The 24,257-nt window shown below is 53.3% G+C and overlaps 1 protein-coding gene across 3 annotated transcripts in view; it reads left to right on the forward strand.

The window, feature by feature from the left end:
• The window catches only part of NR2E1 (nuclear receptor subfamily 2 group E member 1), a 133,039-nt gene that overhangs the window by 100,384 nt on the left and 8,398 nt on the right, over positions 1-24,257 (forward strand). For all 3 annotated transcript variants that reach the window (XR_012930345.1, XM_076054491.1, XM_076054490.1), the window contains exons 4-10: positions 7,528-7,615; positions 9,576-9,979; positions 12,589-12,684; positions 17,618-17,755; positions 18,779-18,875; positions 21,069-21,209; positions 22,219-22,321. Coding sequence is in view for 2 of the 3 variants with exons in the window: in XM_076054491.1 (XP_075910606.1) it covers positions 7,528-7,615; positions 9,576-9,979; positions 12,589-12,684; positions 17,618-17,755; positions 18,779-18,875; positions 21,069-21,209; positions 22,219-22,321 (1,067 nt within the window). In the remaining variant the exon portion in view is untranslated. The remainder of the gene's footprint in view (positions 1-7,527; positions 7,616-9,575; positions 9,980-12,588; positions 12,685-17,617; positions 17,756-18,778; positions 18,876-21,068; positions 21,210-22,218; positions 22,322-24,257) is intronic.

Below are 24,257 nucleotides of genomic sequence, written 5' to 3' on the forward strand. Positions count from 1 at the left end.
GTGGTGGTAGTGGTGGTGGTGGTAGTGGTGGTAGTGGTAGTGGTGGTGGTGGTAGCGGTGGTGGTAGTAGTGATGGTAGTGGTGGTGGTAGTGGTGGTAGTGGTGGTGGTAGTGGTGGTGGTAGTGGTGGTAGTGGTGGTGGTAGTGGTAGTAGTGGTGGTAGTGGTGGTAGTGGTGGTGGTGGTAGTGGTAGTGGTGGTAGTGGTGGTGGTGGTGGTAGTGGTGGTAGTGGTGGTGGTAGTGGTGGTAGTGGTGGTGGTAGTGGTGGTGGTGGTGGTAGTGGTGGTAGTGGTGGTAGTGGTGGTGGTAGTGGTGGTGGTGGTGTTAGTGGTGGTAGTGGTGGTAGTGGTGGTGGTAGTGGTGGTAGTCGTGGTAGTGGTGGTGGTAGTGGTGGTGGTAGTGGTGGTAGTGGTCGTAGTGGTAGTGGTGGTAGTGGTCGTAGTGGTAGCGGTGGTGGTAGTAGTGGTGGTAGTGGTGGTGGTAGTGGTGGTAGTGGTGGTGGTAGTGGTGGTGGTAGTGGTGGTAGTGGTGGTGGTAGTGGTAGTAGTGGTGGTAGTGGTGGTAGTGGTGGTGGTGGTAGTGGTGGTAGTGGTGGTGGTAGTGGTGGTAGTGGTGGTAGTGGTGGTAGCTGATGGGATGTCCGCGTGGTTTGTTCCTGCAAACTGAAACCTGAACCGGCTCAATGCTTCACCGAGTCAGGGCCCATTGAGCTCGGAGTCCCCTTCAGATACAATCTATGATGTTAAAATAAAAACTCTTTATTTTCCTACCATAATTATTTAGTTTTGTTACAAATCACATCCTCTCACTCTGCTCAGTCGGCGGAGTGAGAGGGGTAGCTAGGAGATGTTGACTACCTCGCCTGGTATACAGGAGGTCGTGAGTTCGATCCCGACCCTGACGATGCCTGCTGCTGCTGTAGATTTGGAGTCTGCGTCTCTCTCTCATCATCATCACGGTGGCTATGAGATGTTAACTACCTCGCCTGGTATACAGGAGGTCGTGAGTTCGATCCGACCCTGACGATGCCTGCTGCTGTAGATTTGGAGTCTGCGTCTCTCTCTCATCATCACGGTGGCTATGAGATGTTGACTACCTCGCCTGGTATACAGGATTCCTTTGTCAAGGGGTGCCTCTGTGGATGTGGATGTTTTAACTTTAACATAGACATTTCTGTGACCAGTCACAAGCTAATCACTCCGCTGTTTCAATGCTAAATTCTATGCTAATTCCTTTGTCAAGGCGCTCTGTTTCTTCTCACACAGCTTAAAGGTCGCGATCTGAGCGTGGCTTTTTCGCTCCAGCGCTGTCCTCCAGACAGTCTCGTCCCTTCACCTGATGAAGGCCGCTTGTGTTGTGGCCGAAACGTCGTGACAATTTTATTGTGTTATTTTATTTTATCAATTTATTATTTTATTCTCATTCTACGTGGTGGTGACTTTACCGAAAGGACCAAAGAAGAGGAGGTTGTGAGTTCGATCCCGACCCTGACGATGCCTGCTGCTGTAGATTTGGAGTCTGCGTCTCTCTCTCATCATCATCATCACGGTGGCTATGAGATGTTGACTACCTCGCCCGGTATACAGGAGGTCGTGAGTTCGATCCCGACCCTGACGATGCCTGCTGCTGCTGCTGTAGATTTGGAGTCTGCGTCTCTCTCTCATCATCATCATCACGGTGGCTATGAGATGTTAACTACCTCGCCTGGTATACAGGAGGTCGTGACTTCGAACCCGACCCTGACGATGCCTGCTGCTGTAGATTTGGAGTCTGCGTCTCTCTCTCTCTCATCATCATCACGGTGCCTAGGAGATGTTAACTACCTCGCCCGGTATACAGGAGGTCGTGAGTTCGATCCCGACCCTGACGATGCCTGCTGCTGTAGATTTGGAGTCTGCGTCTCTCTCTCCCAGCGGTGTTCTCGTGGATTTTTCTCCGCTTCCCCGCCTACATATTTAGAATCAACATCACCACGCCTTCAATGTATTTGCCTGCTGCTATAAATTCCTACACGGCGAGGACGATGACGACGAATGATCCCACGTGGTGGAGCTGCTACATAGCAGCTCAGCGGGGGGGGGGGGTCTTACATCCTGGTAACAAAAAAAAATGTACTTTTAGTGTGGGTCTCTATGTGTCTCTGTGGATCTCTGTGGGTCTCTATGGGTCTCTGTGGGTCTCTATGGGTCTCTGTGGGTGTCTGTGGGTCTCTGTGGGTGTCTGTGGGTCTCTGTGGTCTCTATGGGTATCTGTGGGTTTCTATGGGTCTCTATGTGTCTCTGTGGATCTCTGTGGGTCTCTTTGGGTTTCTATGGGTCTCTATGGGTATCTGTGGGTGTCTGTGGGTTTCTATGGGTCTCTATGTATCTCTGTGGATCTTTATGGGTATCTATGGGTCTCTATGTGTCTCTGTTGATCTCTGTGGGTCTCTGTGGGTTTCTATGGGTATCTGTGGGTCTCTGTGGGTGTCTGTGGATTTCTATGGGTCTCTATGTATCTCTGTGAATCTATATGGGTCTCTATGGGTCTCTGTGGGTCTCTATGGGTTTCTGTGGGTCTCTATGGGTATCTGTGGGTGTCTATGGGTGTCTGTGGGTTTCTATGGGTCTCTATGTATCTCTGTGGATCTCTATGGGTATCTATGGGTCTCTGTGGGTCTCTATGGGTATCTGTGGTTCTCTATGGGTGTCTGTGGGTCTCTATGGGTCTCTGTGGGTTTCTATGGGTATCTGTGGGTCTCTATGGGTGTCTGTGGATCTCTATGGGTATCTATGGGTCTCTATGGGTCTATATGGGTATATGTGGGTCTCTATGGGTGTCTGTGGGTTTCTATGGGATTCTGTGCGTCATTATGGATCTCTGTGGGGTTCTATGGATCTCTATGGGTCTCTATGGGTCTCTGTTGGTCTCTATGGGTGTCTGTGGGTCTCTATGGGATTCTGTGGGTCTTTATGGATCTCAGTGGGGTTATATGAATCTCTATGGGTATCTATAGGTATATATGGGTCCCTATGGGTGTCTGTGAGTTTCTATGGGATTCTGTGGGTCTATATGGATCTCAGTGGGGTTATATGAATCTCTATGGGTATCTATAGGTATATATGGGTCCCTATGGGTGTCTGTGAGTTTCTATGGGATTCTGTGGGTCTTTATGGATCTCTGTGGTGTTCTATGGATCTCTATGGGTCTCTATGGGTATCTGTGGGTCTCTATGGGTGTCTGTGGGTCTCTATGGGTGTCTGTGGGTCTCTATGGGATTCTGTGCGTCTTTATGGATCTCTGTGGGGTTCTATGAATCTCTATGGGTATCTATGGGTCTCTGTTGGTCTCTATGGGTGTCTGTGGGTCTCTATGGGATTCTGTGAGTCTTTATGGATATCTGTGGTGTTCTATGGATCTCTATGGGTGTCTGTAAGTATCTGTGGGTCTCTATGGGTGTCTGCGAGTCTAACGTGATAATAAATGTCACGTTAAATAGCTTCAAAAAGTCACAGAGTCTCGCCCACTCGTTCGCCTTCGTCCCCAACGCGTTGCCCTGGAATCTTCTCGAGGGGGTCCCCAGAGCCCGCACGAGGCACGCTTCCCGTGGCGTCGTCCTTGCGAATCTTCAGCAGCGTTAAAACATGTCTCTTGAAGAAGAAGAAGATCAGAAAGGGTTTTATTCGCCATGTAAGTTCACACCGACACGGAATTTACTTTGGCAGGATGGTGCATCCATTCAACATATAGGAATCTAAAATCTTAAATAAGTTTTAAACAAGTCTTACTATAATAAGGGTTAAAAGTCTAACATTAAGGGGCTGAAGTATATAAAATTAAATAAATATCGAATATAAAATAGCTTTAAGATATAATTTATTATAAAATCACAACGACGCTGCGCGCAAAACGTGCAGCGAGCGTGCCTGACGATAGTCGCTATTCGCGCACCAAACGACGGTGACGTCACCGCGTCGCCTGTGCCAGGCTAGGTGCACTTTGAGGCTGCCACGTGAAGTGTCGAAGGCTCTCTGGCTGACAGGAGGTCACGGGACAGACCCGGCAGGTGCCGTGGGTCGACCGACTGAGATGACCGTCAGATGCACCACCACCACCACCAGCTGTACCCCCCTGCTGTGCCAGGCTAGGTGCAGGAGGTCACGGGACTGGCCCAGCAGGTGCCGTGGGTTGGCTGACTGAGATGACCGTCAGATGCACCACCACCACCAGCTGTACCCCCCTGCTGTGCCAGGCTAGGTGCAGGAGGTCACGGGACAGACCCGGCAGGTGCCACCACCATCAGCTGTACCCCCCTGCTGTGCCAACTCGCTGCGTTTTAGCCGCCCGACGCTCCGCTCGTTGTTGTGAGCGTCGCTCCTCTGCCCTCCGTTGCTGATGCATGGAGGGCGACTGCCTCCAAAACAAAGACAAAGATGCCCCGTATAGCCTGCAACAGACTGCTGGGACAAGTGCTGGTAGCGTGACGTTGATTATAAATGTGGGGGCGGAGGGGGGCAACCGGAGGACCCGGAGAAAAATCCACGCGCACACTGCGAGAGAGAGACGCAGACTCCAAATACACAGCAGTAGCAGCAGCAGGCATCGTCAGGGTCGTGATAGAACCCACGACCTCCTGCACACCAGGCGAGGTAGTCAACATCTCCTAGCCACCGTGATGATGATGAGAGAGAGACGCAGACTCCAAATCTACAGCAGCAACAGGCAGCGTCAGGGTCGTGATAGAACCCACGACCTCCTGCACACCAGGCGAGGTAGTCAACATCTCCTAGCCACCGTGATGATGATGAGAGAGAGACGCAGACTCCAAATACACAGCAACAGGCATCGTCAGGGTCGGGATCGAACCCACGACCTCCTGCACACCAGGCGAGGTAGTCAACATCTCATAGCCACCGTGATGATGATGATGATGAGAAACGCAGACTCCAAATCTACAGCAGCAGCAGGCATCGTCAGGGTCGGGATCAAACTCACGACCTCCTGCACACCAGGCGAAGTAGTTAACATCTCATAGCCACCGTGATGATGATGAGAGAGAGACACAGACTCCAAATCTACAGCAGCAGCAGGCATCGTCAGGGTCGTGATAGAACCCACGACCTCCTGCGTACCAGGCGAGGTAGTTAACATCTCCTAGCCACCGTGGCGTTCCCTTGGTCGAGAGGTCACGCACCCACGCGCGTTGTTGTTGTTGTTGTTGTTGACACTGGGTGCCTGCTGTTGTTGTTGTTGACACTGGGTGCCTGCTGTTGTTGTTGTTGACACTGGGTGCCTGCTGTTGTTGTTGTTGTTGACACTGGGTGCCTGCTGTTGTTGTTGTTGTTGACACTGGGTGCCTGCTGTTGTTGTTGTTGACACTGGGAGCCTGTTGCTGCTGTTGTTGTTGACACTGGGAGCCTGCTGTTGTTGTTGTTGTTGACACTGGGCGCCTGCTGTTGTTGTTGTTGTTGACACTGGGTGCCTGCTGTTGTTGTTGTTGTTGACACTGGGAGCCTGCTGTTGTTGTTGTTGTTGACACTGGGTGCCTGCTGTTGTTGTTGTTGACACTGGGTGCCTGCTGTTGTTGTTGTTGTTGACACTGGGAGCCTGCTGCTGTTGTTGTTGTTGACACTGGGCGCCTGCTGTTGTTGTTGTTGTTGACACTGGGTGCCTGCTGTTGTTGTTGTTGTTGACACTGGGTGCCTGCTGCTGTTGTTGTTGTTGACACTGGGAGCCTGCTGTTGTTGTTGTTGACACTGGGAGCCTGCTGCTGTTGTTGTTGTTGACACTGGGTGCCTGCTGCTGTTGTTGTTGTTGTTGACACTGGGAGCCTGCTGTTGTTGTTGTTGTTGACACTGGGAGCCTGCTGCTGTTGTTGTTGTTGACACTGGGTGCCTGCTGCTGTTGTTGTTGTTGTTGACACTGGGCGCCTGCTGTTGTTGTTGTTGACACTGGGTGCCTGCTGTTGTTGTTGTTGTTGTTGACACTGGGCGCCTGCTGTTGTTGTTGTTGACACTGGGCGCCTGCTGTTGTTGTTGTTGTTGACACTGGGCGCCTGCTGTTGTTGTTGTTGTTGACACTGGGAGCCTGCTGCTGTTGTTGTTGTTGTTGACACTGGGCGCCTGCTGTTGTTGTTGTTGACACTGGGCGCCTGCTGTTGTTGTTGTTGACACTGGGCGCCTGCTGTTGTTGTTGTTGACACTGGGCGCCTGCTGTTGTTGTTGTTGACACTGGGCGCCTGCTTTTGTTGTTGTTGTTGACACTGGGCGCCTGCTGTTGTTGTTGTTGTTGATGACATTGGGCGCCTGCTGTTGTTGTTGTTGACACTGGGTGCCTGCTGTTGTTGTTGTTGTTGACACTGGGCGCCTGCTGTTGTTGTTGTTGACACTGGGCGCCTGCTGCTGTTGTTGTTGTTGTTGACACTGGGCGCCTGCTGTTGTTGTTGTTGTTGTTGATGACACTGGGCACCTGCTGTTGTTGTTGATGACACTGGGTGCCTGCTGTTGTTGTTGTTGACACTGGGCGCCTGCTGTTGTTGTTGTTGACACTGGGTGCCTGCTGTTGTTGTTGTTGTTGACACTGGGCGCCTGCTGTTGTTGTTGTTGACACTGGGCGCCTGCTGTTGTTGTTGTTGTTGTTGATGACACTGGGCGCCTGCTGTTGTTGTTGATGACACTGGGTGCCTGCTGTTGTTGTTGTTGACACTGGGCGCCTGCTGTTGTTGTTGTTGTTGACACTGGGCGCCTGCTGCTGTTGTTGTTGACACTGGGCGCCTGCTTTTGTTGTTGTTGTTGACACTGGGCGCCTGCTGCTGTTGTTGTTGACACTGGGCGCCTGCTTTTGTTGTTGTTGTTGACACTGGGCGCCTGCTGTTGTTGTTGTTGATGACACTGGGCGCCTGCTGTTGTTGTTGTTGACACTGGGTGCCTGCTGTTGTTGTTGACACTGGGTGCCTGCTGTTGTTGTTGACACTGGGCGCCTGCTGTCGTTGTTGTTGTTGACACTGTGTGTGCGCCACCGAACACCGACGCAATCCTTGACACGGGGCGGGTGCAGGGCTGAACCTTTACCTTTGTCCGCTGGGTGTGACGTGACCGCCCCCCATCACCTCCCCCCATCACCCCCCATCAACCCCACCATCACTCTCTCCTCCATCACCCACCTCCCCCATCACCCCCCATCACCTCCCCCCATCACCCCCCCTCCCCCATCACCCCCCCATCAACCCCACCATCACTCCCCCACCATCACTCCCCCATCACCCCCCCATCACCCCCCCTCCCCCATCACCCCCCCATCACCCCCCCCCCACCATCACTCCCCCATCACCCCCCCATCACCCCCCCCCCCCCACCATCACTCCCCCATCAACCCCCCATCACTCTCTCCACCATCACCCCCCCCTCCCCCATCACCCCCCCCCCATCACCCCCCCATCACCCCCCCCCACCCCCCATCACCCCCCCATCACCCCCCACCATCACCCCCCCCACCCACCCCCCCCCCATCATCCCCCCCCATCACCGCCCCCACCCCGCGTGCCTGCAGGGCGGCTGCCCGGTGGACAAGAGTCACCGCAACCAGTGCCGTGCGTGTCGCCTGCACAAGTGCCTGGCAGCCAGCATGAACAGGGACGGTGAGGTCCTGCTGCTGGCGACGGTGGTGGTGGTGGTGGTAGTGGTGGTGGTAGTGGTGGTAGTGGTGGTGGTAGTGGTGGTAGTGGTGGTGGTGGTAGTGGTGGAGGTAGTGGTGGTAGTGGTGGTGGTGGTTATGGAGGTAGTGGTAGTGGTGGTAGTGGTGGTAGTAGTGGTGGTAGTTGTGGTGGTAGTGGTAGTGGTGGTGGTAGTGGTGGTGGTAGTGGTGGTAGTGGTGGTCGTGGTGGTGGTGGTGGTAGTGGTGGCGACGGTGGTGGTGGTGGTGGTAGTGGTGGTGGTGGTGGTGGTGGTTATGGAGGTAGTGGTAGTGGTGGTAGTGGTGGTAGTAGTGGTGGTAGTTGTGGTGGTAGTGGTAGTGGTGGTGGTAGTGGTGGTGGTAGTGGTGGTAGTGGTGGTCGTGGTGGTGGTGGTGGTAGTGGTGGCGACGGTGGTGGTGGTGGTGGTAGTGGTGGTGGTGGTAGTGGTGGTGGTGGTAGTGGTGGTAGTGGTGGTGGTGGTCGTGGTGGTGGTGGTGGTGGTAGTGGTGGTGGTGGTGGTAGTGGTGGTAGTGGTGGTGGTGGTAGTGGTGGTGGTGGTGGTAGTGGTGGTGGTGGCCGTGGTGGTGGTGGTAGTGGTGGTAGTGGTGGTGGTGGTCGTGGTGGTGGTGGTGGTCGTGGTGGTGGTGGTGGTGGTCGTGGTGGTGGTGGTGGTAGTGGTGGTGGTGGTCGTGGTGGTGGTGGTAGTGGTGGTCGTGGTGGTGGTAGTGGTGGTGGTGGTCGTGGTGGTGGTGGTAGTGGTGGTGGTGGTGGTGGTCGTGGTGGTAGTGGTGGTAGTGGTGGTCGTGGTAGTGGTGGTTGTGGCCGTGGTAGTGGTGGTCGTGGTGGTGGTGGTGGTGGTCGTGGTGGTGGTAGTGGTGGTGGTGGCCGTGGTGGTAGTGGTGGTAGTGGTGGTGGTAGTGGTGGGGGTAGTAGTGGTAGTAGTGGTGGTGGTGGTAGTGGTGGTGGTGGTAGTGGCCGTGGTGATAGTGGTGGTGGTCGTGGTGGTGTTGGAGCGCCCTCTTGTGGTGGGAGGCAGGGGGCAGGTATGTGGGAGGGATGGGGAGGAGGGATGGGGAGGGAGGGGAGGAGGGATGGGGTGAGGGATGGGGGGGGAGGAAGGGATGGGGAGGAAGGGATGGGGGAGGTAGGGAGGGTTATGAAGTAAAAACGTTCAAGTAGTCTAAGTGCACCAGAGCGTAGCTTGTGACCCTGCCAGCGAGTTGTGTTGTGAGCTGGTGTGAGGCCCCCACTGAGCTGCGTAGCTCTGCAGCGACCCGAGTCATCGCGACCGAAGTTGCTCCTCGTCGTGATTCATTCTCATCGCGTGGACACTTTATAGCAGCAGCAAAAAAACTCCCTAAACGCGCGGTGACCTTGACCCGGGACAAAAATCCACTCGACCACAGAGAGAGAGAGACGCAGACTCCAAATATACAGCAGCAGGCATCGTCAGGGTCGGGATCGAGCCCACGACCTCCTGTACACCAGGCGAGGTAGTCAACATCTCATAGCCACCGTGATGATCATGAGAGAGAGACGCAGACTCCAAATATACAGCAGCAGGTATCGTCAGGGTCAGGATCGAACCTACGACCTCCTGCATACCAGGAGAGGTAGTTAACATCTATCCACCGTGATGATGATGAGAGAGAGACGCAGACTCCAAATCTACAGCAGCAGGCATCGTCAGGGTCGGGATCGAACCCACGACCTCCTGCACACCAGGAGCGGCGATCAACATCTCCTAGCCACCGTGGCGAGATGTTAAATAAAATTGCTGTACTAAGTACACCCACGACAAGCTTGGGCAAGGCAGCAAAACGACACCAACGAGAGCAAACCGGAATATTTTAGAATCGAAATCGCTCTTGATTTACCTCCTCTCTCCCCGCACCCCCTCCCGCTTTATCCCCATCACGGACAGCTGTGCAGCACGAAAGGGGCCCACGGACATCAACCATCCGCAAGCAGGTAGCGCTCTACTTTCGAGGGACGCAATATCACCACCAGCACCACCACCAGCACCACCAGCACCAACACCACCAACACCACCACCACCAACAGCAGCAGCAGCAGCAGCCTGGGGTGGTGGCAGTAGTCGGAATGGCCCTGAGCTCGTCACCTGCAGCGCGGACACCGCGGAATCCCGAAGGCGGCGCCGCCACCACCGCCTCCGCCGCCACCACCGCCTCCACCGCCTCCGCCGCCACCACCACCACCGCCTCCGCCGCCACCGCCGCTGTGAACCGCGCCTCGCCGACGGGAGCCCTCGGCTTCTATTCACACGGCGGGAGCGGCGATGGGGCCGGAGCTCGAGGCGATGGCAAGGTGAGCGCTACCACCCACCAACCACCCACTACCACCCACCAACCACCCACCAACCACGCGCTACCACCCACCAACCACCCACCAACCACCCACCAACCACGCGCTACCACGCACTACCACCCACCAACCACCCACCAACCACCCACCAACCACGCGCTACCACCCACTACTACCCACCAACCACCCACCAACCACGCGCTACCATGCTCTACCACCCACTACCACCCACCAACCACCCACCAACCACGCGCTACCACCCACTACCACCCACCAACCACCCACCAACCACGCACTACCACCCACTACCACCTAGCACTCACCACCCTGCACTCACCACCCATCGCTCACTGCTGCAGTGACATAGAATCGGTCACTCTGTAGCACTACAGCGCTGGCTGCTGCAGCAGCCCTGACCGACAGCAGGTCACGTGACCGACAGTGGGCCACGTGACGGAGGGGAAAGGTCACGGAAGGGGCACGCCGAGAGCCCCGCTCGTAGGTTCCAAAGGGGGGGGGGGGCGTGGCCGGGGGCGTGGCCGGGGGCGGAGCCAGGCCACGCTGACGACGTGGGAGGGGCCCCGTGGAAGGGACCTCGGGGCTGTCGTCTGGAGCGGGATCCCCGCCGTCGATGACTGCTGAAGATCGTCGCCATCGTCGCCACTCGATGCCGCGCCGCTAGACGCTAGTTGGGTGCCTGAGTTCACCGTCGTCAGTGCCAGACTGCCAGCATCGTGGTGCAGGCTAGCGACCAGCGTAGAGTCACGTTGACGTTAGACGCTAGTTGGCTGCCTGAGTTCAACGCCGTCAGTGTCAGATGGCCAAGCGTCGTGGTGTAGGCTAGCGACCAGCGTAGAGTCACGTTGACGCTAGACGCTAGTTGGGTGCCTGAGTTCACCGTCGTCAGTGTCAGATGGCCAAGCGTCGTGGTGTAGGCTAGCGACCAGCGTAGAGTCGCGTTGACGCTAGACGCTAGTTGGGTGCCTGAGTTCACCGTCGTCAGTGTCAGATGGCCAGCGTTGTGTTGTAGGCTAGAGACCAGCGTAGAGTCACGTTGACGCTAGATGCTAGTTGGGTGCCTGATTTCACCGCCGTCAGTGTCAGATGGCCAAGCGTCGTGGTGTAGGCTAGCGACCAACGTAGAGTCACGTTGACGCTAGACGCTAGTTGGGTGCCTGAGTTCACCGCCGTCAGTTTCAGACGGCCAGCGTCGTGGTGTAGGCTAGCGACCAGCGTAGAGTCACGTTGACGCTAGACGCTAGTTGGGTGCCTGAGTTCAGTGCCGTCAGTGTCAGATGGCCAAGCGTCGTGGTGTAGGCTAGCGACCAGCGTAGACCTCCTTTGCCAGTACCAAAATATGATAATTGATTTTTCCCCCTTTTTTCTGGCAACTGAACAGTTGTGTTTAGATGTTAGAACACCAAACTGAAACCTCTTACAAGGAATCATGTCTGCATTAGCCACGTATGCCCGTGGTCAGAATGCAAACAAAAAGCATACTGATAGTGTGATGCATTGTCCTTGAAACTGATTGGTCCACGCCAGAGACCGCACATCTCATTGGCTGGTTCCCGGCGGTGATGTTACAATGAAGTGCGGTCACGTGACACGGGTGAGGGGGGGGGGCTCTGAACTTCCTGGGGGTCTTGTAATGAAAAGGCGCTTGGCGATTATGGTGGTGATGGTGGTGATGGTGGTGGTGATGGTGGTGGTGATGATGGTGTTGATGATGGTGTTGATGATGATAGTGATGATGATGGTGGTGGTGGTGATGACGGTGATGGTGGTGATGGTGGTGATGGTGGTGATGACGATGGTGATGATGATGGTGGTGGTGGTGGTGATGATGGTGATGGTGGTAATGGTGGTGATGACGATGCTCGTGATAATGGTGACGACGATGGTGGTAGTGACGATGGCAGTGGTGATGACGTTCACAGGGGGTGGTGGTGATGGTGATGATGGTGATGATGGTGATGATGGTGATGGTGGTGATGGTGGTGATGATGATGGTGATAACGTTCACGGGGGTGGCGGTGCTGTTGATGATGGTGATGATGGTGATGATGGTGATGATGATGGTGATGATGCTGATGACATTCACGGTGGTGGTGGTGGTGGTGATGATGATGGTGTTGATGGTGTTGATAAGTGATGATGATGGTGATGACATTCACGGTGGTGGTGATGATGGTGTTGATGGTGTTGATAAGTGATGATGATGAAGGTGATGACATTCACGGTGGTGGTGGTGATGATGATGGTGTTGATGGTGTTGATAAGTGATGATGATGATGATGAAGGTGATGACATTCACGGTGGTGGTGGTGATGATGATGGTGTTGATGGTGTTGATAAGTGATGATGATGGTGATGACATTCACGGTGGTGGTGGTGGTGGTGATGATGATGATGATGGTGTTGAAGGTGTTGATGGTGTTGATAAGTGATGATGATGATGATGGTGTTGATGGTGTTGATAAGTGATAATTGATGATGGTGATGACATTCACGGTGGTGGTGGTGGTGATGATGATGATGTTGATGGTGTTGATAAGTGATGATGATGACATTCACGGTGGCGGTGGCGGTGGTGTCGCTGTCTCCCCCAGTACTCCAGCGACGGGGTCTGTCTCAGTGACGGAGGTTCGTCCTCCCACAACACCCCATCTCTCCCCTCCGCTCCATCGCTCCCCGTCTCTACAGAGGTCGGTCTGCGTGTGGAGGAGTCTTCAGCTGGTTACAGGAGGCCCCTCCTTCTCCACGCCAACTCGCACCGCACTTTCACTCGTCACCCAAAGCAAAACCAGAGGCCCGAACTCTACAACTCAGTTCCCCTTTCTTGTAATCGAGGTGCGTTGGGTTGGGTCGTGAAACCCAGCACCACCCGACACAGACGATTAGTAAGGGATTTGTCACGTAAACAATAAACCGCCAGTTAGTTGCCAGTATCTTGTAGTGTATAGTGTAGTGTATAGTGTAATATAATGTATAGTGTAGTGTATAGTGTAGTGTATAGTGTAGTGTATAGTGTAATATAATGTAGTGTATAGTGTAGTGTAGTGTATAGTGTAGTGTATAGTAGTGTATGGTGTAGTGTATAGTAGTGTATAGTGTAGTGTATAGTATAGTGTATAGTGTAATATAATGTAGTGTATAGTGTAATATAGTGTAGTGTATAGTGTAGTGTATAGTGTAGTGTATAGTGTAATATAGTGTAGTGTATAGTAGTGTATGGTGTAGTGTATAGTAGTGTATAGTGTAGTGTATAGTGTAATAGAGTGTAGTGTATAGTAATGTATGGTGTAGTGTATAGTAGTGTATAGTGTAGTGTATAATAGTGTAGTATATAGTGTAGTGTATAATAGTGTCGTGAATAGTAGTGTATAGTGTAGTGTATAGTGTAGTGTATAGTGTAATATAGTGTAGTGTATATTGTAGTGTATAGTGCAGTGTATAGTGTAGTGTAATATAGTGTAGTGTATATTGTAGTGTATAGTGCAGTGTATAGTGCAATATAGTGTAGTGTATAGTAGTGTATGGTGTAGTGTATAGTAGTGTATAGTGTAGTGTATAGTGTAGTGTATAGTGTAATATAGTGTAGTGTATAGTGTAGTGTATAGTGTAGTGTATAGTGTAGTGTATAGTGTAGTCTACTACTTCAGCCCACCGGTGTGTTGGAGAGTAAATCCACAACATTTACATTTTGAGTAGCACGACGTTTCGCTGGTAATTGCGACCAGCATAATCAGGCGATTTGCCAGAATAGTGAAGCAATCCACCTACTTCCGATCTCAAACAGAGCAACATGAACCCATCAAGGTACAGAGATCAGAGGCAGAGGAGGAGGAGGAGGAGTATATTGTAATTATATAACATATTAGTAGGCAGTTAATTAGTATGCGTTTCCTCTATAAGGAATTGTAATCATATTCTTGGATCTTTCGGTAAAGTCACGTAGAAGAGAAACAATTAAAAAAAAAATCAATTCTCACGACGTTTCGACTGCAACACAAGCAATCATCATCAGATCAGAGAGCCCCTCCACTCACTCAGCGTGTCGTGTACTGCTCCCCTGACCCCCTGACCCCGAACACGTGGCTGTGTAGTTGTTTATGTGTGGGGATGTCCCCCGGGGCATCCTCTGCATATGCAATGTTTGTGTGTGAGTACACGTTTGAACTTCTTTCGCACCGTACGTAGCCAACCGCGCTAATTGCCGGTGCGTAGAAGGCCTACAAACTAAACACAACGACAGGAAGCATTTCTAACGAAATTAGTTTACAATTTAGTATAGTGGTGTAGTGTATAGTAGTGTAGTGTATAGTGTTTAGTGGTGTATAGTGTTTAGTGTTTAGTTCAGTAGTAGATAGTAGTGTATAGTGTAGTGTATAGTTCTGTAACGTTTAGCGCCGCATATAGTAGTGCAGTGTATAGTAGTGTAGTGTATAGTGTAGCGTAAAGAAGCGTAGTGTATAGTAGTTCATAGAAGTGTAGGAGCGCAGTGTACTGAAGTGTAGTGTACGTTGAACTTGATAATTGGTTTTTTACCCTTTTATCTGGCAACAAATCTGACACCTTTTTTTTTTACAAGGAGTCGTGTTTACATTGACCACAATACCTGCGGTCGGAACGCAAACAAAAATCAACAACAACTCTGATAATATTCTTAGTTTTTTCGGTAAAGTCACGTTGAAGGGAAACAACAAAATAATAAAATATATAAAACAATAATAATATATATTATTATTTTGTTGTTTCCCTTCAACGTGACTTTACCGAAAAAGCTAAGAATATGAATTACTGCAGTCACGAAAGCTTTAAATCAAAACTCTGATAATGTATGTGGCACTGTCCTTGAAATTGATCGGTCCACACCCGAGACGGCTTTTCTTTAGAGACCTCGTCTCACGTTGGTGTTGGACCAGAAGACGCCAAAAGGCGTCACACAACTCAAAGGCAATGCACCATCAGAGTATGAGAGCTCGGGGTAAGAATTTACACCTTTGGAAACCTCATTTGCCAGTAACAAAATATGAGTTTTGTTGCCAGATAAAAGGGTTAAAAACCAATTATCATATTTTGTTACTGGCAAATGGGGTTTCCAATGGTATGTTGAACTTCTTTGGCACCGTACCTAGCCAAGCGTGCTGCAAACAGAGGTGCGTGGGAATGACAACAACAAACGAAACACAACAACAACAAACTAAACACAACAACAAACTAAACACAACAACAACAACAAACGAAACACAACAACAACAAACGAAACACAACAACAAACTAAACACAACAACAACAACAAACGAAACACAACAACAACAAACTAAACACAACAACAACAAACTAAACACAACAACAAACTAAACACAACAACAACAAACGAAACACAACAACAACAAACGAAACACAACAACAAACTAAACACAACAACAACAACAAACGAAACACAACAACAACAAACTAAACACAACAACAACAACAAGCGGTGGTGGCGAGTCGTCGTAGTAGTTTCACTTTCATGAATTAGGTATTTAACCCCGTGAGCCATGCGGCTCTCGACTCGGGTGCAACCACAACAAAACTAAATCACGAACAAGAAAAACAACATCTTAAAGTGACTACGCGCAACAGAAGAAAAACAATCTGGACAAAAAAACCCCCAGCAAAAGTCTTCCAGAAAAAAGCACCGCGTTTCAAACAATAACGACCATGAGACTTCGTGCCTCGGTGAATGTGTATGCTCTGACTTTAACGTAGCTATTTCTGTGAGCAGTTACAAGCTAATCACTCAGCTATTTCAATGCTAAATTCTATGCTAATTCCATTGTCAAGGGGTGCCTCTGCGGATGTGTATGCTTTAACTTAGCTATTTCAATGCTAAATTCTATGCTAATTCCTTTAACAAGGGGTGCCTCTGCGGATGTGTATGCTTTAACTTAGCTATTTCAATGCTAAATTCTATGCTAATTCCTTTAACAAGGGGGCCTCTGCGGATGTGTATGCTTTAACTTTTAACATAGCTATTTCTGTGACCAGTCACAAGCTAATCACTCAGCCATTTCAATGCTAAATTATATGCTAATTCCTTTGTCAAGGCGCTTTGTTCCTCTCACACAGCTTAAAGGTCGTGATCTGAACGTGGCTCTTTCACTCCAGCGCTGTCCTACCAGACAGTCTCGTCCCTTCACCTGATGAAGGCCGCTTGTGTTGTGGCCGAAACGTCGTGACAATTTTATTGTGTTATTTTATTTTATCCATTTATTATTTTATTCTCATTCTACGTGGTGACTTTACCGAAAGAACCAAAGAAGATGAACCATGAGACAATTTCGATTAAAGTTATCAGTCTAGCTCTGTACTACGACACACAAATATGGCTAAGCCAAAACGTTTTCAAAATAAAGCTATAAAAAATGTAACTGTGATTCAAATTTAACGATAAACAATATACGTCACGTGTATGTCCAAAGTTTGCAGCCATAGCTGGCAGTAGCGAGTTGTGCAGTTGTCTGAACTCCCCTTGAGGTGTCGCTGCTGTGGACCACCCCGCTCGGCACAGCCGTGAGCTGAGCGACATCGTGACCCCCAGCACCAACCCTGCGTCTCGCGTCTCCCTCCCCGTGTCTCCCTCCCCGTGTCTCACATCTCCCTCCCCGTGTCTCCCATCTCCCTCCCCGTGTCTCCCTCCCCGTGTCTCACATCTCCCTCCCCGTGTCTCCCTTCCCGTGTCTCCCTCCCCGTGTCTCCCTCCCCGTGTCTCCCTCCCCGTGTCTCCCTCCCCGTGTCTCACATCTCCCTCCCCGTGTCTCCCTCCCCGTGTCTCCCTCCCCGTGTCTCCCTCCCCGTGTCTCCCTCCCCGTGTCTCCCTCCCCGTGTCTCCCTCCCCGTGTCTCCCTCCCCGTGTCTCCCTCCCCGTGTCTCCCTCCCCGTGTCTCCCTCCCCGTGTCTCCCTCCCCGTGTCTCACATCTCCCTCCCCGTGTCTCCCTCCCCGTGTCTCCCATCTCTCTCTCCGTGTCTCCCTCCCCGCGTCTCCCTCCCCGTGTCTCCCTCCCCGTGTCTCCCATCTCTCTCTCCGTGTCTCCCTCCCCGTGTCTCCCTCCCCGTGTCTCCCTCCCCGTGTCTCCCTCCCCGTGTCTCCCTCCCCGTGTCTCCCTCCCCGTGTCTCACATCTCCCTCCCCGTGTCTCCCTCCCCGTGTCTCCCTCCCCGTGTCTCCCTCCCCGTGTCTCCCTCCCCGTGTCTCCCTCCCCGTGTCTCCCTCCCCGTGTCTCCCTCCCCGTGTCTCCCTCCCCGTGTCTCCCTCCCCGTGTCTCCCTCCCCGTGTCTCCCTCCCCGTGTCTCCCTCCCCGTGTCTCCCTCCCCGTGTCTCCCTCCCCGTGTCTCACATCTCCCTCCCCGTGTCTCCCTCCCCGTGTCTCCCATCTCTCTCTCTCCGTGTCTCCCTCCCCGCGTCTCCCTCCCCGCGTCTCCCTCCCCGTGTCTCCCTCCCCGTGTCTCCCATCTCTCTCTCCGTGTCTCCCTCCCCGCGTCTCCCTCCCCGTGTCTCCCTCCCCGTGTCTCCCTCCCCGTGTCTCCCTCCCCGCGTCTCCCTCCCCGTGTCTCCCTCCCCGTGTCTCCCACCCCGCGACCTCTGGCCAGGTGCCACCCGGCGTGGCCGTGCTGCAGGGTGCCGCGTGCCCCGAGTCGGTGTGCGAGTCCGCCGCTCGCCTCCTCTTCATGAGCATCAAGTGGGCCAAGAGCGTCCCCGCCTTCTCAGCCCTCCCTCTCGGGGACCAGGTTCGATCCCCCGGCTTGCCGTGCCGGTCGCACATCGTTATTGGGGCGCCGCGGTGGCTATGAGATGTTGACTACCTCGCCTGGTACGCAGGAGGATCGTGGGTTCGATCCTGACCCTGACGATGCCTGCTGCTGCTGCTGCTGTAGATTTGGAGTCTGCGTCTCTCTCTCTCATCATCACGGTGGCTAGGAGATGTTGACTACCTCGCCTGGTGTGCGGGAGGTCGTGGGTTCGATCCCGACCCTGACGATGTCTGCTGCTGCTGTAGATTTGGAGTCTGCGTCTCTCTCTCATCATCGTCATCAAGGTGGCTATGAGATGTTAACTACCTCGCCTGGTGTGCGGGAGGTCGTGGGTTCGATCCCGACCCTGACGATGCCTGCTGCTGTAGATTTGGAGTCTGCGTCTCTCTCTCTCATCATCATCATCATGGTGGCTATGAGATGTTGACAACCTCGCCTGGTGTGCGGGAGGTCGTGGGTTCGATCCCGACCCTCACGATGCCTGCTGCTGCTGTAGATTTGGAGTCTGCGTCTCTCTCTCTCATCATCATCATCACGGTAGCTATGAGATGTTAACTACCTCGCCAGGTATACAGGAGGTCGTGGGTTCCATCCCGACCCTGACGATGCCTGCTGCTGCTGCTGTATATGTGGAGTTTGCGTCTCTCTCTCTCTCTCCGCGCGGTCGCGTGGATTTTTCCCCCTCCACATTTCGAATGGACACGGTGGCGAAATGTTAACGAGCTCAACTAGAAATCCCTTTTACATTCGTCGAGGTGACCAAATGTGAAAGTTATCGTAGTTTTTTTTGTTATTGCCATTTTATACCTTCACACTCGTGCAACGGGAGTCTTCACCAATGGCTCTCTCTCTCTCTCTCCCTCTCACGTGCGGTACAATTTCACGCGTTTACAAATCGCCCCACGTACTACCCGCTGGTACCCACGCCCGCCCCCAGGGGTCTGCATTCCCCTGGCTGAGACCCCCACGAGAGGCTCTGTGCGCGTGTGCCCCACACAGCTGGTGCTGCTGCAGGAGGGCTGGCGGGAGCTGTTCGTGTTGGGCATCGCGCAGTGGGCAGTGCCCGTGGACCTGAGCACCCTGCTGGCTGTGGCAGGTGAGAGGGATTGTGCACAGGTGTGTGTGTGTGTACAGGTGTGTACAGGTGTGTGTGTGTGTACGTGTGTGTGTACAGGTGTGTGTGTGTGTACAGGTGTGTGTGTGTACAGGTGTGTGTGTGTACAGGTGTGTGTGTGTGTACAGGTGTGTGTGTGTGTGTACAGGTGTGTGTGTGTACAGGTGTGTGTGTGTGTGTACAGGTGTGTGTGTGTGTGTGTGTACAGGTGTGTGTGTGTGTGTACAGGTGTGTGTGTACAGGTGTGTGTGTACACACACACCTGTACACAAAGATCCCCCATATAGCCTTAACAGACTGTAGGGGCAAGTGCTGTTAGCGAGCACCTATGAAGGCCGGAACGGTACACGAGGGGGTGGGTGGCCAGCACCACGCCCGACCGCCTTTGTCTCCCTAGTGGCAATGTTTACACACCGCACCAGGTACTCATTTCAGGCTGAGTCGACCTAGGGGAGGCCCGGGACCGGTTCAGATAATCGTCACTGGTGTTGGCCGTGAGCGGGAATCGAACCCGGGTCGCCAGGTTCATAGCGCAGCGCGCTAACCGCTACACTATCGCTCCCCACCGTGTGTACAGGTGTGTGTACAGGTGTGTGTGTACAGGTGTGTGTGTGTGTGTACAGGTGTGTGTACAGGTGTGTGTGTACAGGTGTGTGTGTGTGTACAGGTGTGTGTACAGGTGTGTGTACAGGTGTGTGTGTACAGGTGTGTGTACAGGTGTGTGTGTACAGGTGTGTGTACAGGTGTGTGTATATATACAGGTGTGTGTACAGGTGTGTGTGTGTACAGGTGTGTGTACAGGTGTGTGTACAGGTGTGTGTGTGTACAGGTGTGTGTACAGGTGTGTGTGTGTGTACAGGTGTGTGCAGGTGTGCGTGTGTGTGTGTGTATACAGGTATGTGTACCGGTGTGTGTGTATACAGGTGTGTGTACAGGTGTGTGTGTACAGGTGTGTGTGTGTACAGGTGTGTGTACAGGTGTGCGTACAGGTGTGTGTACATGTGTGTACAGGTGTGCGTGTGTGTATAGGTGTGTGTGTACAGGTGTGTGTGTACAGGTGTGTGTACAGGTGTGTGTGTGTACAGGTGTGTGTGTGTATACCGTTGTGTGTGTGTACAGGTGTGTGTACAGGTGTGTGTACAGGTGTGTGTGTGTACCGTTGTGTGTGTGTAAAGGTGTGTGTGTGTGTACAGGTGTGTGTAGGTCGAATCACCCTCAAATGAGTACCTGGTGCGGTGTGTAGTAAACATCGCCACTAGGGAGACAAAGGCGGTCGGGCGTGGTGCTGGCCACCCACCCCCTCGTGTACCGTTCCGGCCTTCATAGGTGCTCGCTAACAGCACTTGCCCCTACAGTCTGTTAAGGCTATATGGGGGATCTTTGTTTTTATCTTTGTACAGGTGTGTGTACAGGTGTGTGTACACAGGTGTGTGTGTGTACCGTTGTGTGCGTGTGTAAAGGTGTGTACAGGTGTGTGTGTACAGGTGTGTGTACAGGTGTGTGAACAGGTGTGTGTATGTACAGGTGTGTGTGTGTGTGTGTACAGGTGTGTGTACAGGTTTGTGTACAGGTGTGCGTGTGTGTACAGGTGTGTGTGTACAGGTGTGTGTGTATGTACCGTTGTGTGTGTGTAAAGGTGTGTGTGTGTACAGGTGTGTGTGTGTACAGGTGTGTGTACAGGTGTGTGTGTACAGGTGTGTGTGTGTGTACCGCTGTGTGTGTGTGTACAGGTGTGTGTACAGGTGTGTGTGTATGTACCGTTGTGTGTGTGTAAAGGTGTGTGTGTGTACAGGTGTGTGTGTGTACAGGTGTGTGTACAGGTGTGTGTGTACAGGTGTGTGTGTGTGCGTACACGAGCTCGTGCATTCAATCCTCGACCCTGACGACGCCTGCTGCTATGTATTTGGAGTCTGCGCGTCTCTCTCTCTCTCTCTCCTCGTGGTCGCGTGGAATTTCCCCTCCACCTTTTAGAGTCGACATCGCCACCGCGTTTAGAGAGCCACTTGCCCGCTGCTGCATGCTGATCCTACGTGACGACGACGATGATAGCCCCACCTCGTCATCGCCCGCGATAGCCAGGCAGCTCGGCGGGGCACTCTACGTGGCAAAATTCACGGCAGCTCTAACCCAACAGCAATAACCCGCGCCCCCCCCCCCCCTTTGTCGGGGGCCCAGGGCTGAACGCGGAGGGGGGAGCCCTGGGTCGCGTGGCGGGCGAGGCCCGCTCGCTGCACGAGACGGTGTGCCGCTTCCGCTCACTGCGCGTTGACCCCACGGAGTTCGCGTGCCTCAAGTGCATCGTCACCTTCAAGGCCGGTGAGCGGGGGGGTGGTGGGTGAGAGGGGTGAGTGGGTGGGTGGGGTGAGAGGGGTGAGTGGGGGGGTGGGTGGGAGGGGTGAGTGGGTGGGGTGAGAGGGGTGAGTGGGTGGGGTGAGAGGGGTGAGTGGGGGGGGTGAGTGGGTGGGAGGGGTGAGTGGGTGGGGTGAGAGGGGTGAGTGGGGTGAGTGGGGGGGGGTGAGTGGGTGGGTGGGTGGGAGGGGTGAGTGGGTGGGGTGAGAGGGGTGAGTGGGGTGAGCGAGGGGGGGTGAGCGGGGGGGGGGGGGTGAGTGGGGTGAGTGGGGTGAGAGGGGTGAGTGGGTGGGGTGAGTGGGGTGAGCGAGGGGGGTGAGTGGGGTGAGTGGGGTGAGAGGGGTGAGAGGGGTGGGTGGGGTGAGAGAGGTGAGTGGCGAGAGGGGTGAGTGACGTGAGTGGGTGAGGTGAGAGGGGTGAGTGGGGTAGTGGGGGGGGGGGGTGAGAGGGGTGAGTGGGGTGAAGGGTGAGAGGGGTGAGTGAGTGGGGTGAGTGGGGTGGGGTGAGTGGGGTGAAGGGTGAGAGGGGTGAAGGGTGAGAGGGGTGAGTGAGTGGGGTGAGTGAGTGGGGTGGGGTGAGAGGGGTGAAGGGTGAGAGGGGTGAGGGGTGAGTGAGTGGGGTGAGTGAGTGGGGTGAGCGGGGTGAGCGGGCGGGTTGACTTTGGGGGGGGTGGGTGGGTGGGTGAGATTGGTGAGGATCATGCTGCTTCTCGTGCTCAGTGTCGTGTGGACTAATCTCCATCCGTTCCATCTGGACACGGGCTACACGGGGGACCTTTGTCTGTGTGTGTTCGCAGGAGCTGCTGCTGCTGCTGCTACTCGCTCACAGCACTTGCTCCTAGAGTGTCTCACAGGCTACACGGGGGACCTTTGCCTGTGTGTGTTCGCAGGAGCTGCTGCTACTCGCTCACAGCACTTGCTCCTAGAGTGTCTCACAGGCTACACGGGGGACCTTTGCCTGTGTGCGACTCGTGCAGTGGCGGCGTGCGGCCAGGAGCTGAGAGCCCTACGGAGTGCAGCTGCTGTGGCTGCACTGCAGGACGAAGCGCAGCTCACGTTGAGCAGCTACATCCACAGCCGGTGAGGGCGCTCACCACTCACTCACCAATCACTCACCAATCACTCACTCAACACTCACTCACCAATCACTCACTCACCAATCACTCACCACTCAACACTCACTCACCCACTCACTCACCACTCACTCACTCACCATTCACTCACCACTCACTCACCAATCACTCACTCACCACTCACTCACTCACCACCCACACTCACTACATACACACCAGGTGAGGCTACTCACAACTCACTCACCAATCACTCACTCAAAACTCACTCACTCACCACCCACTCACCACTCACTCACTCACCACTCACTCACTCACCACTCACTCACCACTCACTCACCAATCACTCACCAATCACTCACTCATCACTCACTCACTCACCACTCACTCACCAATCACTCATCAATCACTCACTCATCACTCACTCACTCAATCACTCATCACTCACTCACTCACCACTCACTCACCAATCACTCACTCATCACTCACTCAACACTCACTCACTCACTCACCACTCACTCACCACTCACTCACCAATCACTCACCACTCACCACTCACTCACCACTCACTCACCACTCACTCACTCAACACTCACTCACCATTCACTCACTCAACACTCACTCACCACTGACTCACCAATCACTCACTCAACACTCACTCACTCAATTACTCACTCACCACTCACTCACCAATCACTCACTCACCAATCACTCACTCACCACCCACTCACTCACCACCCACACTCACAACATCCACAGCCGGTGAGGCTACTCACCACTCACTCACCATTCACTCACTCAACACTCACTCACCACTGACTCACCAATCACTCACTCAACACTCACTCACTCAATCACTCACTCACCACTCACTCACCAATCACTCACTCACCAATCACTCACTCACCACCCACTCACTCACCACCCACACTCACAACATCCACAGCCGGTGAGGCTACTCACCACTCACTCACCAATCACTCACTCACCACTCACTCACCATTCACTCACCATTCACTCACCACTCACTCACCAATCACTCACCAATCACTCACTCACCACTCACTCACCACCCACACTCACTACATACACACCAGGTGAGGCTACTCACCACTCACTCACCAATCACTCACTCACCACTCACTCACCAACCACTCACTCACCATTCACTCACCACTCACTCACCAATCACTCATTCACCACTCACTCACCACTCACTCATCACTCACTCACACACTCACCACCCACACTCACTACATCCACAGCCGGTGAGGCTACTCACCACTCACTCACCAATTACTCACTCACCACTCACTCACCACCCACACTCACTACACACACACCAGGTGGGGCTACTCACCACTCACTCACCACCCACACTCACTACATACACATCAGGTGAGGCTACTCACCACCCACACTCACCGCTCACTCACTCAACACTCACTCACCACTCACCACCCACACTCACTCAACACTTACTAACCACTCGCTCGCTCATCACTCACTCACCACTCACCGCTCACTCACTCACTCACCACTCACTCACTCACCGCTCACTCACTCAACACTCACCCAACACTTACTAACCACTCGCTCACTCACCACTCACTCACCACCCACACTCACTAACATACACACCAGGTGAGGCTACTCACCACTCACTCACCACCCACACTCACTAACATACACACCAGGTGAGACTACTCACCACTCACTCACCACCCACACTCACTAACATACACACCAGGTGAGGCTACTCACCACTCACTCACCATCAACACTCACTACATACACACGAGGTGAGATTACTCACCACTCACTCACCACCCACACTCACTAACATACACACCAGGTGAGACTACTCACCACTCACTCACCACCCACACTCACTAACATACACACCAGGTGAGGCTACTCACCACTCACTCACCACCCACACTCAC

This window comes from Petromyzon marinus, chromosome 66 (genome assembly GCF_048934315.1).
Source record: "Petromyzon marinus isolate PM22_M1 ecotype Great Lakes invasive population chromosome 66, UKy_Petmar_22M1.pri1.0, whole genome shotgun sequence".
Taxonomy (NCBI): domain Eukaryota; kingdom Metazoa; phylum Chordata; class Hyperoartia; order Petromyzontiformes; family Petromyzontidae; genus Petromyzon; species Petromyzon marinus.